We start from the raw sequence: 14,023 nt of genomic DNA on the forward strand, positions 1-14,023 counted from the left end.
TCTCCAAGTGCTTAGTACAGTGCTCTGCACACGGTGATCACTCGGTAAGGACAGTCGACGGACTGATTGAACTGAGGCTGACGGGGCCCATACCGGATACAGGAAGGCTGTCACCAAGACCAAGTGGATGCTAAAGTTGGGGAGGCATAAGTGCAAAAGTTTCTGGGGTGCAGAAAATGGCAGAGTAGAGAAAGACAGACCAGAAGCAGCGTGGCTTAGTGGAGAGAGCCTGGGCTTGGGCGGCAGAGGCCACGGGTTCAAATCTCGGCTCTGCGACTTGTCTATGTGACCTTGGGCAAGTCGCTTCACTTCTCTGTGCTTCCCTTCCCTTCCCTCATCTGTAAAATGGGGATTAAGACTGTGGGACAACCTGACTACCCTGTATCTTCCCCAACGCTTAGAACAGTGCTTGGTTCTAGTAAGCACTGAACAAATACCATCACTATTATTACGTAAGAAGGGTTAGAATAGGGAGGAGGGGTCATTGTGGACTGGAGGCTGAAGATAACGTGTGAGATACCCAATGTTAGAGTCCCAGATCCTAACACGGCACTGAGCCCTAGTCTAGACTACAAGCCCTTAGTGGGCAGGAAATGCGTCTGTTTATTGTTCTATTGTACTCTCCCAAGTGCTTAGTACTCTGCACACAGTAGGCGCTCAATAAATAGGGAAGCAGCATGGCATAGTGGATAGAGCACGGGCCTGGGAGTCAGGTCATTGGTTCTAATCCTGGCTCGGCCACTTATCTACTGTGTGACCTTGGGCAAGTCACTTCGCTTCTCCGCACCTCGGTTACCTCATCTGTAAAATGGGGATCGAGACCGTGAGGCCCCACATGGGACCCGATCTGCCTGTATCCACTCCGGAGCTTAGTACAGTGCTTGGCACATAGTGAGTGCTTAACAAATACCACGATTATTATTAATAAATATGACTGACTGATGATTGACTGACCGGTTGACTGGAAAGAGCCTGGGATTGGGAGTCGGGAGACTTGGTTTTCTTTTTTTATGGTATTTGTTAAGCACTTACTATGTGCCAGGCACTGTACTAAGTGCTAGGGTGGATTAACAAGATGATCAGGTTGGACAGTCTGTGTCCCACATGGGGTTCACAGTCTTAGTCCCCTTGTGGTAAAATGAGGTAAGATGAAGCACAGAGAAGTTAAGTGGCTTGCCCAGTAGAAAAGTGGCAGAGTTGGGATTAGAACTCAGGTCCTCTGACTCTGAGGCCCGTGCTCTTTCCAGTAGGCCGTACTGCTTCTAATCCTGGATAATACTATTAACCGTGGATTTTGTAAAGCGTTTACTACGTGGCAAGCACTATTCTACGCAATGGGGTAGATACAAGTTAAGCAGGTTGGACACACTCCCTGTCCCACAGGCGGCTCAGATTCTTAATCCCCACTTTACACATGAGGGAACTGAGGCCCAGAGAAGTGAAGTGCCTTGCCCAAGGTCACACAGCAGACACGTGGCGAACCCTCGTCCTTCTGACTCCCAGGTCCATACTCTATCCACTAAACCATGCTGTTGCCCACTGGGAACAAGTCAGTTGGTTAGCCACACCCTCCCACCCAGCTAAAGTTTCAAAGTCCGTACGGTCATTTTTGACCCCTCAGGTCCTCTCTAAGTCACTCGCGTCTCCTCACACCGAAAGCATCCTCCTTTGCAGCCCAACCTCCTCACCACCCCAACGCAGTATAAAGTCAGACCCAGTGTCCTCTTCCCCAGCCCCGAATGGTCATCTGCAACAAGAAACATAATCCTCCGAGTTCATCCGGTCTGACGGGCTACTGCCCAGGAGCTGATCCAAGCAAGACCATCCGGTTTTTACTTTTCTTAAGTTTTATTATAAAGAAAGTTAAGAGAAGCATCGTGAAACAAAACGAATGTGCCGGTGCTGAGAACACACAGCCCCACAGATAAAGTAAAAAAAAAAAATGCACCTTATGATAAACTGCAATTCCGCTCGCTAATTTTTTTTTCATAAATAGACAAAATCGTTGTCAGCAATTTTAAATAGATGGACATATGGCTGAAAAAAATATACTAACGCCATACAACATGGATATAAACTGTCCATTTCTTGCTGTACAAATCATAGAAACAAGTTTGGCAGGCTTTTTTTTTTTTTTGTAATTGTTTTTACACATCTCCCTTCTAGGTATAACTAAAAAAATGTGCTACAGTTAATATAAAATGCTTTTACCTTAAAGTAAACTACTAATTCCTTTCACAAAAAAATCTTAAAGATGTCTTCAGCACAGTTCTAAAACACTTAGTAAACTACTTACACTTATCCGACAAATTATAGTTTCCATGATCGTTTTCACATTTTATTTATTTGCACTTCTACCAACCATCTGGTTTTGCCCTCCACCTCGCTAGGAAATGTTGATTGACTTTTTTTTTTCGGTTTTTTTTTTTTTCCATTTGGCCGGCGACCCGTGGCCTCTGCATGTACAATATTCACACACACTTCACATTTTCTCGCACGGGTTTAGTGCTGTCAGCAAGTCGGAGAACGCCGCCTGCTACCGAGCCGGCCGCCGAGACAAGGGGGGGCACAAAGGCTGAGGCCTACGCTGCGTCTAGAAGCAGTTCGCTAGGGAAATCGTCCAGAGCTAAGCTAGTGGCAAGCGGAAAGAGGGTGTCCTTGTTTTTGTTCTTCTTGGAGGAAGGGGCCGGCTGGCTGCCTGTGGAAACTCGGCCTCGGAGTTCGGGACAGACAAACGCTCTCGGGGCCCGAAGTGAAGCCAACGGCGGGAGATTTAGATCAGCTCTCTGGTCCAGATGACTTGCTTGATGCCTCTTGTAGATGGGCGGGGGTGGGGTGTGGGAGGGTGGGGGGGGTCGTCACAGGTCCTCTCCGGGGTCCGTCCTCTGAGCCTGACGTGGAGGGTTTTAGGTGAGGTAGAGCGACTTATCCCTCGGCAGCAGGCTGCACAGGGGAGGGAATTGAGGGAGAGCAGAAGGGATGGTGAGTGCCACGGTCAGCCCGCTAGGTGCCCACCACCCTCACCGGGGAGAAAACCCACCACCGCCTGGCTCTGGGTCCCTCGGGCCGGGAAGCCTGCGGGGAGGGGCTTCTCTTTCACCACCGAGATCCCACCCGGCCTAGCCGGAGACGTAACTCTGAGGGGAGCGTTTTGGGGGACGAAGGGGACGGAAGATGTCCGTTTCACAGTCGCGAGCCTGACGGAGTCTTTCCTGAGCAGTGTGGTCTAGTGGAGAGAGCCCGGGCCTGGGTGTCAGGAGGATCTGGGTTCTAATCCCTGCTCCGCCACTTGTCTGCTGCTGTGAGACCTAGGGCAAGTCATTCCACTTCTCTGGGCCTCAGGTCCCTCATCTGTAAAAGGGGGATTAAGACTAGGAGTCCCATGTGCGACTTGGAGCATGTCCAATCTGATTAGCTTGTATCTGCCCTAGCGCTTAGTAGAGTGCCCGGCACATAGTAAGTGCTTAACAGATATCATTAGAAAAAAAATTCCCCACACTCAAGTCAGGTAAACCCAGTAGCTGTCCTTAGGACTTACGTATTTTACTCCTAGCCTCATCATTTTCGCACGCAGGTCTGTTTATTGGTATCTTAACGATTGATAACAGTGATGCTACTTGTTACGACAGGCACTGTTCTAAGCGCTGGAGTAGATACAGGTTAATCAGGTGGGACACAGTCCCTGACCCTGCTTATTCACCTATTTCCAGATACATGTGTACCATCAATGCCGGCCTGTATCTATCCCAGTGCTTGGCCTACAACAAGTGCTTAACAATAACCATCATCAATCAATCAATCGATGGTATTTACGGAGTAATTATTGCTTGCAGAGCACTGTAGTAAGCACTTGGGATAATGTGACAGATAGGTAGACCCGTTCCCTGCACACAAGGAGCTGACTTTTGCCCGGCCTTCCTTGCTCTTCCTCCTTTCTCACTCTCTGTAAATAATTTACGTCCTGACTGTCTCTTCCATTAGACTGAGCGCTCCTTGAGGGGAGGGAACGGGTGTCTCGCTTCTGTTGTACTCGCCCAAATGCTTAGTACCGTGCTTTGCACTCAGAAGGAGCTCCATAAATAGCTCTGACTTATGGCTTGACTGATAACCCTCCGGTAGCAAGATGCAATCAGAGCAATAATAACTGCGGTGAGCACTTACTATGTGTCAGACACCGGGATAGGTACATTATAATCAGAGCACTGGGGCTTACAGTCTATGCGGGAAGAAGAAGGGGCATTTATGCCCCATTTTACCAATGAGGAAACTGAGTCATAGAGAGGTAGAGTGACGTGCCCGAGGTTACAGAGCAGCCAAGAGTCGGAGCCAGGATTAGAACGCAGGTCTCCTGACTCCCGGGCCTGCACTCTTTCCATTTGGCAATGGAGTTTATGCCTTGACCCAGGCCTAAGGGAAAGGGACTGCGCGCTCTTGGCTGTTCCTTGAGGTGTCTTAGCCTGGTCCCGGTCTCTTCAGCCCCCACCTCGGTGGGCACCCGCTGTGAGGGAAAATTCACGGGGAAGGGCATTTGGTGTGCTGTGAATTTATTAAGCACTCCCTATGTGACTAAGCCCTGGGGTCGATATACGGTAATCAGACTGAACACAGTCTCCGTTCCACACGGGGTTCCCAATCTATTTCCATTTTACAGATGAGGAAACCGAGGCACAGTGTGGTTAAGTGATCTGTCCAAGGTGACACAGCAGGCCAGGGATAGAGAATTTAGCGCAAGCCAGCTAAGAGCAACAGGGATTTAAGTCGGTTCGGGGATTGTGAGCCCCACAAGGGGCAGAGGCCCTATCTAATTCCCGTCTGTGCATTCCTTTCCAGCATTTGTACAGTGTTCTGCACAGAGTAAGGACTTAGTACATACAGTTACTACTACCGTAGGTGAATCTTTAGTTAGGCTGTCCCGTAGTCGTCGGAAGACTCAGTGACTGGTGGTTAATGACCAGTCTCCTGGGAATAGCATATTCGGGGATTGACTCTCCTGAATGCTGGGTGCCTGACCTCTGAGAAAATTGAGCACCCGAGCGGAGATTGCAGGGAACGATTCCACATGGTTTGAGAGGGAGGAGGTGTGGCCAAGTGGAAAGAGCCCGGGCCAGGGAGTCAGAGGACCTGTGTTCTAATCCCGGCTCTGCCTCTTGTCTGGGCAAGTCACTTCAGTCCTCTGTGCCTCAGTTACCACATCTGCAGAATGGGGAGTATGAGTGTGCTCCCCATAGGGGAAGTGGTCTGTGTCCATTCCACTTAGCTTGTATCTATCCCAAAGCTTAGTGTAGTGCCTGCCGTACAGTGTTTAATTCCAACACTATAAAAAAAAGAGGAGGAGGACTGCATGACCTCATTAACTTTTCATCTCTTGCTTCTTTTCCTATGATTTACTGTTCAGATCCGGCCAGTAGATGAATCATATAGGAGCACGGATAACACCAATGCGATAAGTGGGAATGAATGTGTTCGTAAGCATTGGCCAAGTGGACTTCACTGCCCCGTGAAACACAGTGTTTGCCTTGCGCTAGACTGTTCCTTTCAAGTGAACTGGAAATGGAAATCTTGCGACAGAGACTTTCCCCTTGTTATTCTTAGATTGTGTTGTTAGAGCAAAGCGAGGGAGGCAAACGATTTTACCCTTGGACTCCTCTCCTAAGTGGGGTGAGGCCGAGCCCGTTTATTTCCGTGGCTAGGAGACCACACCCTAGCGACAAAACAACGAAAGAAGACAACTATCAGGGAGGCTCCGGCCTCAACACATACTTGGCCATCGGTGTAATTTCTGGGTTAAATTTAGTGGGTGAGTGTAATGATTTGGGGCCAGATTTGGAAAGAAGAAAGCACTGGGCCATAGAAAAGCAACATCGGGTCCTGATTTCACACCTTCTTCCTAGAAATGTAAAGCTTCCCATCCATGATCTCATTCAACCCTGACAGATCCCTTTGGGGAGGAGCCGGGTTCTATCTATTTTTCTGAAGAAAATGAAGCCACAGAGGGGGAAGGTGACTTCCCTAGATGACATGGCAAAATTACACAGAACTGAGCAAGAGAAACAGAGGTCTCTCTCTCCCGGAGATTGCAGGGAACAATTCCACACAGTTTGAGAAGGAGGGGGTGTGGCCTAGTGGAAAGAGCAGGGGCCTGGGAGTCAGAGGACCCGTGTTCTGATCCCAAATTGATAATTTGGGGCTGAGGCAATTAAAGCAGGCAGAGAACCATAGAAACTGAAGCGGTGGCAGACTGTCTCTAGACTGAAAGCTTGTTGTGGGCAGGGAATGTGCCCCAAGAGCTTAGCACAGTGCTCGGCACACAGTAAGCGCTCGATGAATATGATTGAATGAATTTGCGCTGGAGGGTAAGCATTTGAATCTGGTTTTGCTTTTCCCTTTCCCTCTCTAACTTCTGGATCTGAGCCCTGCACATTTGAGAAGTATCTGACAGCACCTTCCCATCACTCCCCCAAGAGATGATTGTTCCCTGAAAGTCACGTGGATAATAATTTCAGCCTTGCCTGGGAAACTGGAAAGGACCATGTCTACAGACTGTATTGAACTCTCTCAACCTCTTAGTACAGTGCCCGGAGCAAAGTATGTGCTCAGTAAATACTCCTGATTGATTGATAATTGGCTGCATAAGACGGTCATTTCCCATGTTTTAGTCGGATTTTTTTCTTGATGAACTAAAGGAGCCCTGGATCCTGCCTCCTGTGCGACTTTGGGCAAATTATTTAACTTCTTTGTGCCTCGGTTACCTAATCTGCAAAATGGGGATTATGACTGTGAGCCACATGTGGGACAGGGACTGTGTGTCCAACCTGATTATCTCATATCTACCTCAGTGCTTAGTACAGTGCCTGGCACATAGTAAGCGCATAACAAATACCACTGAGAATAAATAAATGAATGAATGAATAAATAAATAAATAAATCGATTAAAAGAATCGGTCCCTCGGACATCGCGAAACCCATCGGCCAGGATTGGATGATTCATGCTGTCCTGAAAGGCCCGCCCAAGTGCCCGGAGGCCTCTGCTCACACACAACCGATGTTTTAATCATCTCTGGTCATTGTTTCTTCGAATTCTCCACGATTTACAGTCTAATCCAATTTTGCCAGAAATCCGTGATGCGCCGTGAAATTTGATATTCAGACTGTGACGGAACCATGAAATGTGTCTGCCTTGAAGGCGGTGCTTGAGGGACCAGAAGATTCTGAAAGAACATCAGATTATACCGGGCCCAGTTGGGCTGGGAAATTCAGGATTTTAGGTATCCTGCATTGGGTCACTTTTTTTAATGGTATTTGTTAAGTGCCAGGTCCTGGTTTGATTAACTTATATCCTAGCCTGGAAGTGGGTATAATTATCCCCAAGCTCCTTCTCTGACATGCCCTCCTCCATCCCTTCCTCCCTCTTTCTTCTCTCCCCAGGATCCGGGCAGATTTTGGGGCTTGTCTTCTGTAGACGGGGATCGGTGCCAGGGGTAGACCAGAGTTTTAACTCTTCAGCTGCTCTGGGACTGCCGCATCCCGCCACCACGGTTGTGCCCAATCTCCCCCAGCCGGATTTACCACGCGCACGGTGGATGACGTCACTGACTTCACTTGGGCCTTTCCCCCACCCGCCCTGAGGCACGGTCTTCCCCGGGGTCTCAGCCCCAGCCCACCGGGTACTTCCGACTGGGTAGGTTTGCCCGGGAGACCCAAGGGTTGCTGAGGAAAAGCGCCTGGTTCCCGCAGGAGACCCCCCACAGACGGCGAGAGCAAGGATGGGTCTACTGGCCTGCAGTGGTTAATGCCGCACTCTCTGCTTGGGTAATCGCTGTCCCAGTCACTGTTCCCTGCAGGGTTCGATGCCCCGGGGGAGCGGGAACCCACGCTGTTTGGAAACTCGGATGAAATATGTGAAAAGTCCTGCGAGGGGAAGAGAAAAAGGAAGTGAGAAGTGACCCGCCTCAAGCGGCAGGACTACGTACAACCTGTCTCCCCGTCTCCGGCAGAGCCAGGCCTCAGGATGGCGATCGAAGGTCTGCAGCTCCAGTGGGGGAAAAATAAAATAAATCTGGTGGCATTTGTTCAGAGCTTGCAATGTGCCAGACATTTTACTAAGCGCCGGGGAGGAGACAAGATAATCATGTCAGGCTCAGTCCCTGTCACGTATGGGGCTCACAGGCTTAAGGGGGAAGGAGAGCAGGTACCGAATCCCCATTTTCAGATAAGGTGTCTGAGGCACAGGGAAGTTAGGTGACTCGACCAAGGTCACACAGCAGGCAAATGGCGGAGTCGGCTTTAGAACCCGGGGCTTCTGACTCCCGGGCCTCTGCTCTCTTCACTGGGTTAAGTTTCTAGGAGAGCCACCTGGGCATTCTCATTCCCTGGCCATCTCTCGCGGAGAGAGTTCCGCAAGGCAGCCTGGGCATCAGCAGTCTAGAAAACAGGGTAGCCCTTTCTACTGCTCTTGCACTTCAACTGTTTCTCCTAGGAGAGGCCGGATGCCAACCTTCTAACTCTACCTTGCCGCTGACCACTCGCCCACTTCCTGCCTCTGGCCTGGCACACCCTCCCTCCTCATATCCAAAAGACAATTACTCTCCCCCCGATTCCCTTCCCTAAGTCCTCCTTTCCTTCCACTCCCTTCTAGGTCACCCTGACCTGTTCCCTTTACTTATCTCCCCCTCCCAGCCCTACAGCACTTAAGTCCACATCTGTAATTGATTGATTTCTACTGATATCATCCGTCTCCCCCTCTAAACTGTAAGCTCATCGTGGGCAGGGAATGAGTCTGTTTATTGTTATATTGTACTCTCCCAAGCGCTTAGTCCAGTGCTTTGCACATAAGGAGTTTCAGTGAATATGATCGACCGACTGACGGAGACACCGAATCCAGGCCTCAGCTCTGTACGCTCCTCACAGGGCTCTTGCCGCCAGTACCGAGAGGGTGTGCTAGACTCCTTACGGCTTGGCTTTCGCCATTCACCTGACAGTCTCCCAGCGGTCTTCTCCTTTATTTCCCCGGCGCCGGGTCTGACAGAAGCACTCTGACCTCACATCTGGGGACTCACGGCCGGCCGCGCGACGAAGCCGAGAACCGTTACGCCTCATCTAATGACAGCAGAGAACGGCTCCCTCTGCTGTGCCGAGGCACCGGTTACATAAGATCGCTCCCCAGGCGGCCGAGATAAAACGTCCATTCCGCCCTTTTTTTGACATCCAATTCATAAGCATCCAGGAACAGCGAGTTTATGATTATCAACAATAATAATAATAATCATGACGATGATGATGATGATAATTGTGGTACTTGGTAAGCGCTTACTACGTGCCACGTAAGCTCACTGTGGGCAGCTCACCGTGTGAGTTTACTGTTCCACTGTACTCTCCCAAGCGCCTAGTACAGTGCTCTGCACACAGTAAGTGCTCAATAGATAGCACTGAATGAATGAAGTGCTGGCATGGATACAAGTAAATTGGGTCAGACACAGTCCCACTTGGGGCTTACAGTCTCAATCCTCATTTTCTAGACGAGGTAACTGAGGCTCAGAGAAGTGAAGTGACTTGCCCAAGGTCACCCTGCAGACAAGTGGCAGAGCCGGGATTAGAAGCCAAGACCTTCTGACTCCCAGGCCTGTGATCTACACACCAAGCCACACTGCTTAAACCCGCGTCACTCCGTCTGGCCCAGGTGCCAAGTAACCTGGCTCCGTCGGGCCGTATTCCGCCCAAGACGGCTGTCGCTCTCCCCGGGACCCCACGTGCCTCAGAAGAGGAGGTGGGTGGGAGCGTTGGGGGGAATAGGGAGCTCTCGCTGGGACCGCCCCGGGCCCACCCCCAGGGGTGGGAAACGGGCCCCGGACCCGGGGGGCCCCCTCACCTGTTGTCCCGGTGGCGAGGCGTTCATCGGGGGCTGTACCTGTAGTGCCATGGAAGGAGACAAGATGGAGGGCTGCTGGGCCTGCTGCATGTGGAGGGGCTGGTTGAGGATGGAGCTCTGCGGGTGGGGCAGGGACAGCGGCTGGTGCAGAGGAGGGCTGATCTGGAAAGAAGGCGGGGGCGAGGCACTGATGCTGGGTAGCATGGATTTGGAGCTGAGGGACCTGGGCAGGCCCGGGTGAGGGTGCCCGCGGTAGCTCTGCAGGTCGGACGGGGACAGGAAGGCGCTGAGGCCCGGATAGGGCGACGAGGCCTGGGGCGGCATGGTGTAGATGGGCTGCTTCGGGGGGATCATCTTCGCCGGCTGGTTGGGCTGGACGCTCTTGGCCTCGCCCTGATCGGCCGAGCTCTGCAAGACAAGCAGGGGGTCGGCGAGGGAGAAAACACACTGGCTCACTGCATTCATTCATTCATACAATCGTATTTATTGAGCGCTTCCTGTGTGCAGAGCACTGTACTGAATGCTCTTTTATTTTTCACTGTAAGTGCATATTATACGCCAGGCACCGTACTAAGCACTGGGGTAGATATAAGCCAATCAGGTTGGACGTGTCCCATGTCCCACGTGGGGCTCACAGTCTTAATCCCCATTTTACAGACGAGGGAACTGGGTCAGGCAGAAGTGAAGTGACTTGCCCAAGGCCACACAGCTCATAGCTTGCAACTCACAGAGCAGACAGGTGGTAGAGCCAGGGTTAAAACCCAGGGCTTTCTGACTCCCAGGCCCAACCTCTATCCATTAGGCTAGGCACTTGGGAGGGTACAATACCACAGAATTGTACCGTTCATCTCTCTACCAACTCTACTGCACTGTGTTCTTCCCAGCGCTGAGTAAAGTGCTCCGCCCACAAATCAACGCTCGGTAAATTCTGTTGAACGATCAGTGGATGACCAACTCCTCCCACTCCCCCATAACATTAGCGGTATTTGTTGAGCGCCTATGTGTCACGTGCCGTTCTAAGCGCTGGGGTAGATACGAGTTAATCAGCTGGAACACAGTCCCGATCCTACATGGGGCTCACAGTCTAAGTAGGAGGGAGAACAAGTACTGAACCCTCATTTTATAGGTGAGAAATGGAGGCACAAAGAAGTTAAGTGACTTGCCCAAGGTCACAGAGAGAGGAAGTGGCAGAACGGGGACTAGAACTCAGATTCCCTGACTCCCAGGCCCATCCTTTGTCCACCAGTCCAAGCATCAGCTAAACACAGCCGGGGGCATCGAAGTCTGTCCTTTCGGCACTTGAGTATACTCAGGCATTCAGATCAGTAGCATATATTGATTTAATTATTGGTTACTTATCCATCTATTTCCTCTTCCCCACTTGTGTTTTTTTGGTTATTCCTAGCTCTTCCTCTTGCTCCTTCTATTTGTAAATAATTGATCTGCCTGCCCCTTCACTGGATTGTAAGCTCCTTGAGGGCCTTGTGCTTTGGCTCTGGTGTATTCCGGCAAGTCCTCAGTCTTGTGCTTGTAACACAGCAGGTGCTCAATAAATACCACAGATTGAAAACTCCTTGAGGGCAGGCACGCTCCCAAGCGTTCAGTATAGTGTTCTGAGCTCAACGGGCACTCGACGAAATTCATTAACTGACGGATTTGCTTGCTGTTGAGGGCTAAACCTTTAAGATAGCAGGTGTCCAAGATGCCTATGAGTACAGTTGTTGTGGCACCTGTCTTGGAAAAGCCCTACATGTGGATTTACCACAGATTTATTACACTTAGAGACACAATATTGAACCTGATCCAGGTAGCCTCATATGCGGGGGTAATATGATTTTACTTTTGCCAGGCATAGTGGTGAGCTGCCTAACACCATTCAGTGAATTGCAACAGTCCTGCTTATAGGTGGTCCAACCCTGCTTTAGGTAGGCCAGGATCAACAGATTTCCAAAGTCCGAGCCTTTTCCATGAATTCTCCCTTCCTCCTCTCTCTACCTCGGCAACTCTTCGAGGCTGAACCCCTGACGCAGAGGAGAGAAGTCTATGGGAGGACGGGGCTACCGAGTGGTGATAAAAGAGGACCCGAAGTGTGGGAGGGGGCTATTAGAGAGAAGCGGCATGGCCTAGACAGTAAGTTCACCGTGGGCAGGGAATGTGTCTGTTATATTGTTCTACTGTACTCTCCCAAGTGCTTAGTACAGTGCTCTGCACGCAGAAAGCGCTCCATAAATACAATGGACTGATTGACCGACTAGCAGAAAGAGCACAGGGTCTGGGAGTCAGACGACCTGGGTTCTAATCACGGTTCAGCCACTAGCCTGCTGTGTAACCTCGGGTAATCACTTCACTTCTCTGTTTCCGTTTCCTCATCTGTAAAACGGATATTAAACACCTGTTCTTAGACTGTGGGAATTCCCTCTTCAAAAAGTGCTCTGCTCACACTAAGGGCTTAATCAAAACTGTTATTACACCTACTATTGTCCCCCTCTTTTTTTAAATAGCATTTGTTAAGCACTTACTATGCACCAGGTATACTAAGTGCTATTGTAGATACATGCTAATGAGGTTGGACACAGGCTCATGGTCTTAATTCCCATTTTACAGATGAGGTAACTGAGGTACAGAGAAGTTAAGTGACTTGCCTAAGGTCACACAGCAGACTGACGGTGGAGCTGGGATAAGAACCTAGATTCTTCTGACTCCCAGGGCCATCCTGCTTCCCCTTAGACTGTGAGTTTCATGTGGCACAGGGACTGTGTCTTATCTGACTGCGATATGCTTTGTACAGTATTCAGCACATAGTAAGGGCTTAACAAATACCACAATTACTAATATTATTTTGATTACAGTGGGTCATCCTGGACTGTGGAAGGTCACCAAAAAAAAGTGGTCACCGGGGTGACTTTTAGGCAACTGTGAAAGATGAGGACAGGGAGAAGAGAGGGGGAAGGGTCCTCATTTCCCAGAGAACTGCTTACTTAACCTCAACTTCTACTTGCCAAAGGAACTAGCCCTAAGACAATGATTGCCCCTGTTTGGCCAGAGCATCCCCCAAGCATGCGAATCAGAGAGGTGACCACACTGGGACACCCCAATAGCCATCAGGCTCTTGGAAAGATCCACACCTGCCTCCAGCCTCCCAGCTGAGGAGGTCTGGGGCTCTGTAATAAAAATAATAATTGCGGTATTTATTAAGCACTTACTATATGCCAGGCACTATACTGAGCACTGGGGAGGATACAAGCAAATCAGCTTGGACACAGTCCCGATCCCACCGGGGGCTCACAGTCTCGATCCCCGTTTTACAGATGAGGTAACGGAGGCCCAAAGAAGTGAAGTGATTTGCTCAGGGACACACGGCAGACAAGTGGAGGAGCCGGGATCAGAACCCAGTTCCTTTTGACTCCCAAGCCCGTGCTGTATCCACGAGAGTACGTTACTTCTCTGTGTTTCTGGGCCTCTCTCAGTTGCCCCTCGGCATTCCAAGCAAGTTCTCGCTACGATTGGGACCACTGTCTTGAGTGCACAGGCAGGGAGTTAACCTGGATAGGCTAGCATGCTCGCTCCTGAACCCTCCTCCCTGGACGGTCCGACCGGTGGTAACAAATTCATCCACGCCACATCCTCAGAGATCCTCTTGAATAAAGCTCATTGTCTGTTTGTTACCTTGGAAACCAGACTGGCCCTATAGGCAGCCAGAGCTTTTAGGTACTCCTTCTTTGCCGCTTCTGTTTTCCTCTTATATGCCTGAAAAGAACAAAACAGCAAACAATAATTAACATCCCGTTGCCGGGTCAGTCTATTTAGGAAAAGAAAGGCATTTGATCCTGGGGGCTTGGCTCCCTGATACACATCCCAAATAGAATCTTGTTCCTCCTTCTGGCTCCTGATATTTGTAAATATTGGTGGCTTTCTCCCCTACTAGATTGTAAAGCTCCTTGAGGGGAGGGAATGGATGTGTCTTGTCACGGCTACACTTTTTCCCCGAGTTCAGTCTTTGCCTTGATTCGGAGGGTTCAATCAATACCATTATCAGTAATAATAATGGCATTTGTTAAACACTTACTATGTGTCAAGCACTGTTCTAAGCTGGGGTAGATACAAGCTAAACAGATTGGACACAGTCCCTGTCCCACATGGGGCTCAAAGTCTTTATCC

General features: G+C 50.1%; 1 protein-coding gene across 4 annotated transcripts in view; it reads right to left on the reverse strand.

Annotated features, from left to right (window-relative positions):
- Window positions 1-1,826: 1,826 nt before the first annotated feature.
- TOX2 (TOX high mobility group box family member 2) overlaps window positions 1,827-14,023 on the reverse strand; it is a 272,741-nt gene continuing 260,544 nt past the window's right edge. For all 4 annotated transcript variants that reach the window (XM_029070764.2, XM_029070759.2, XM_029070761.2 and 1 more), the window contains 4 exons: window positions 13,532-13,612; window positions 9,866-10,273; window positions 7,778-7,908; window positions 1,827-2,943 (listed from right to left, as the gene is read on the reverse strand). In XM_029070764.2, coding sequence (XP_028926597.1) covers window positions 2,907-2,943; window positions 7,778-7,908; window positions 9,866-10,273; window positions 13,532-13,612 — 657 coding nt within the window. In that variant the 3' untranslated portion in view covers window positions 1,827-2,906. The remainder of the gene's footprint in view (window positions 2,944-7,777; window positions 7,909-9,865; window positions 10,274-13,531; window positions 13,613-14,023) is intronic.

The sequence above is a fragment of the Ornithorhynchus anatinus genome, chromosome 8 (genome assembly GCF_004115215.2).
Source record: "Ornithorhynchus anatinus isolate Pmale09 chromosome 8, mOrnAna1.pri.v4, whole genome shotgun sequence".
Classification (NCBI taxonomy): Eukaryota; Metazoa; Chordata; class Mammalia; order Monotremata; family Ornithorhynchidae; genus Ornithorhynchus; species Ornithorhynchus anatinus.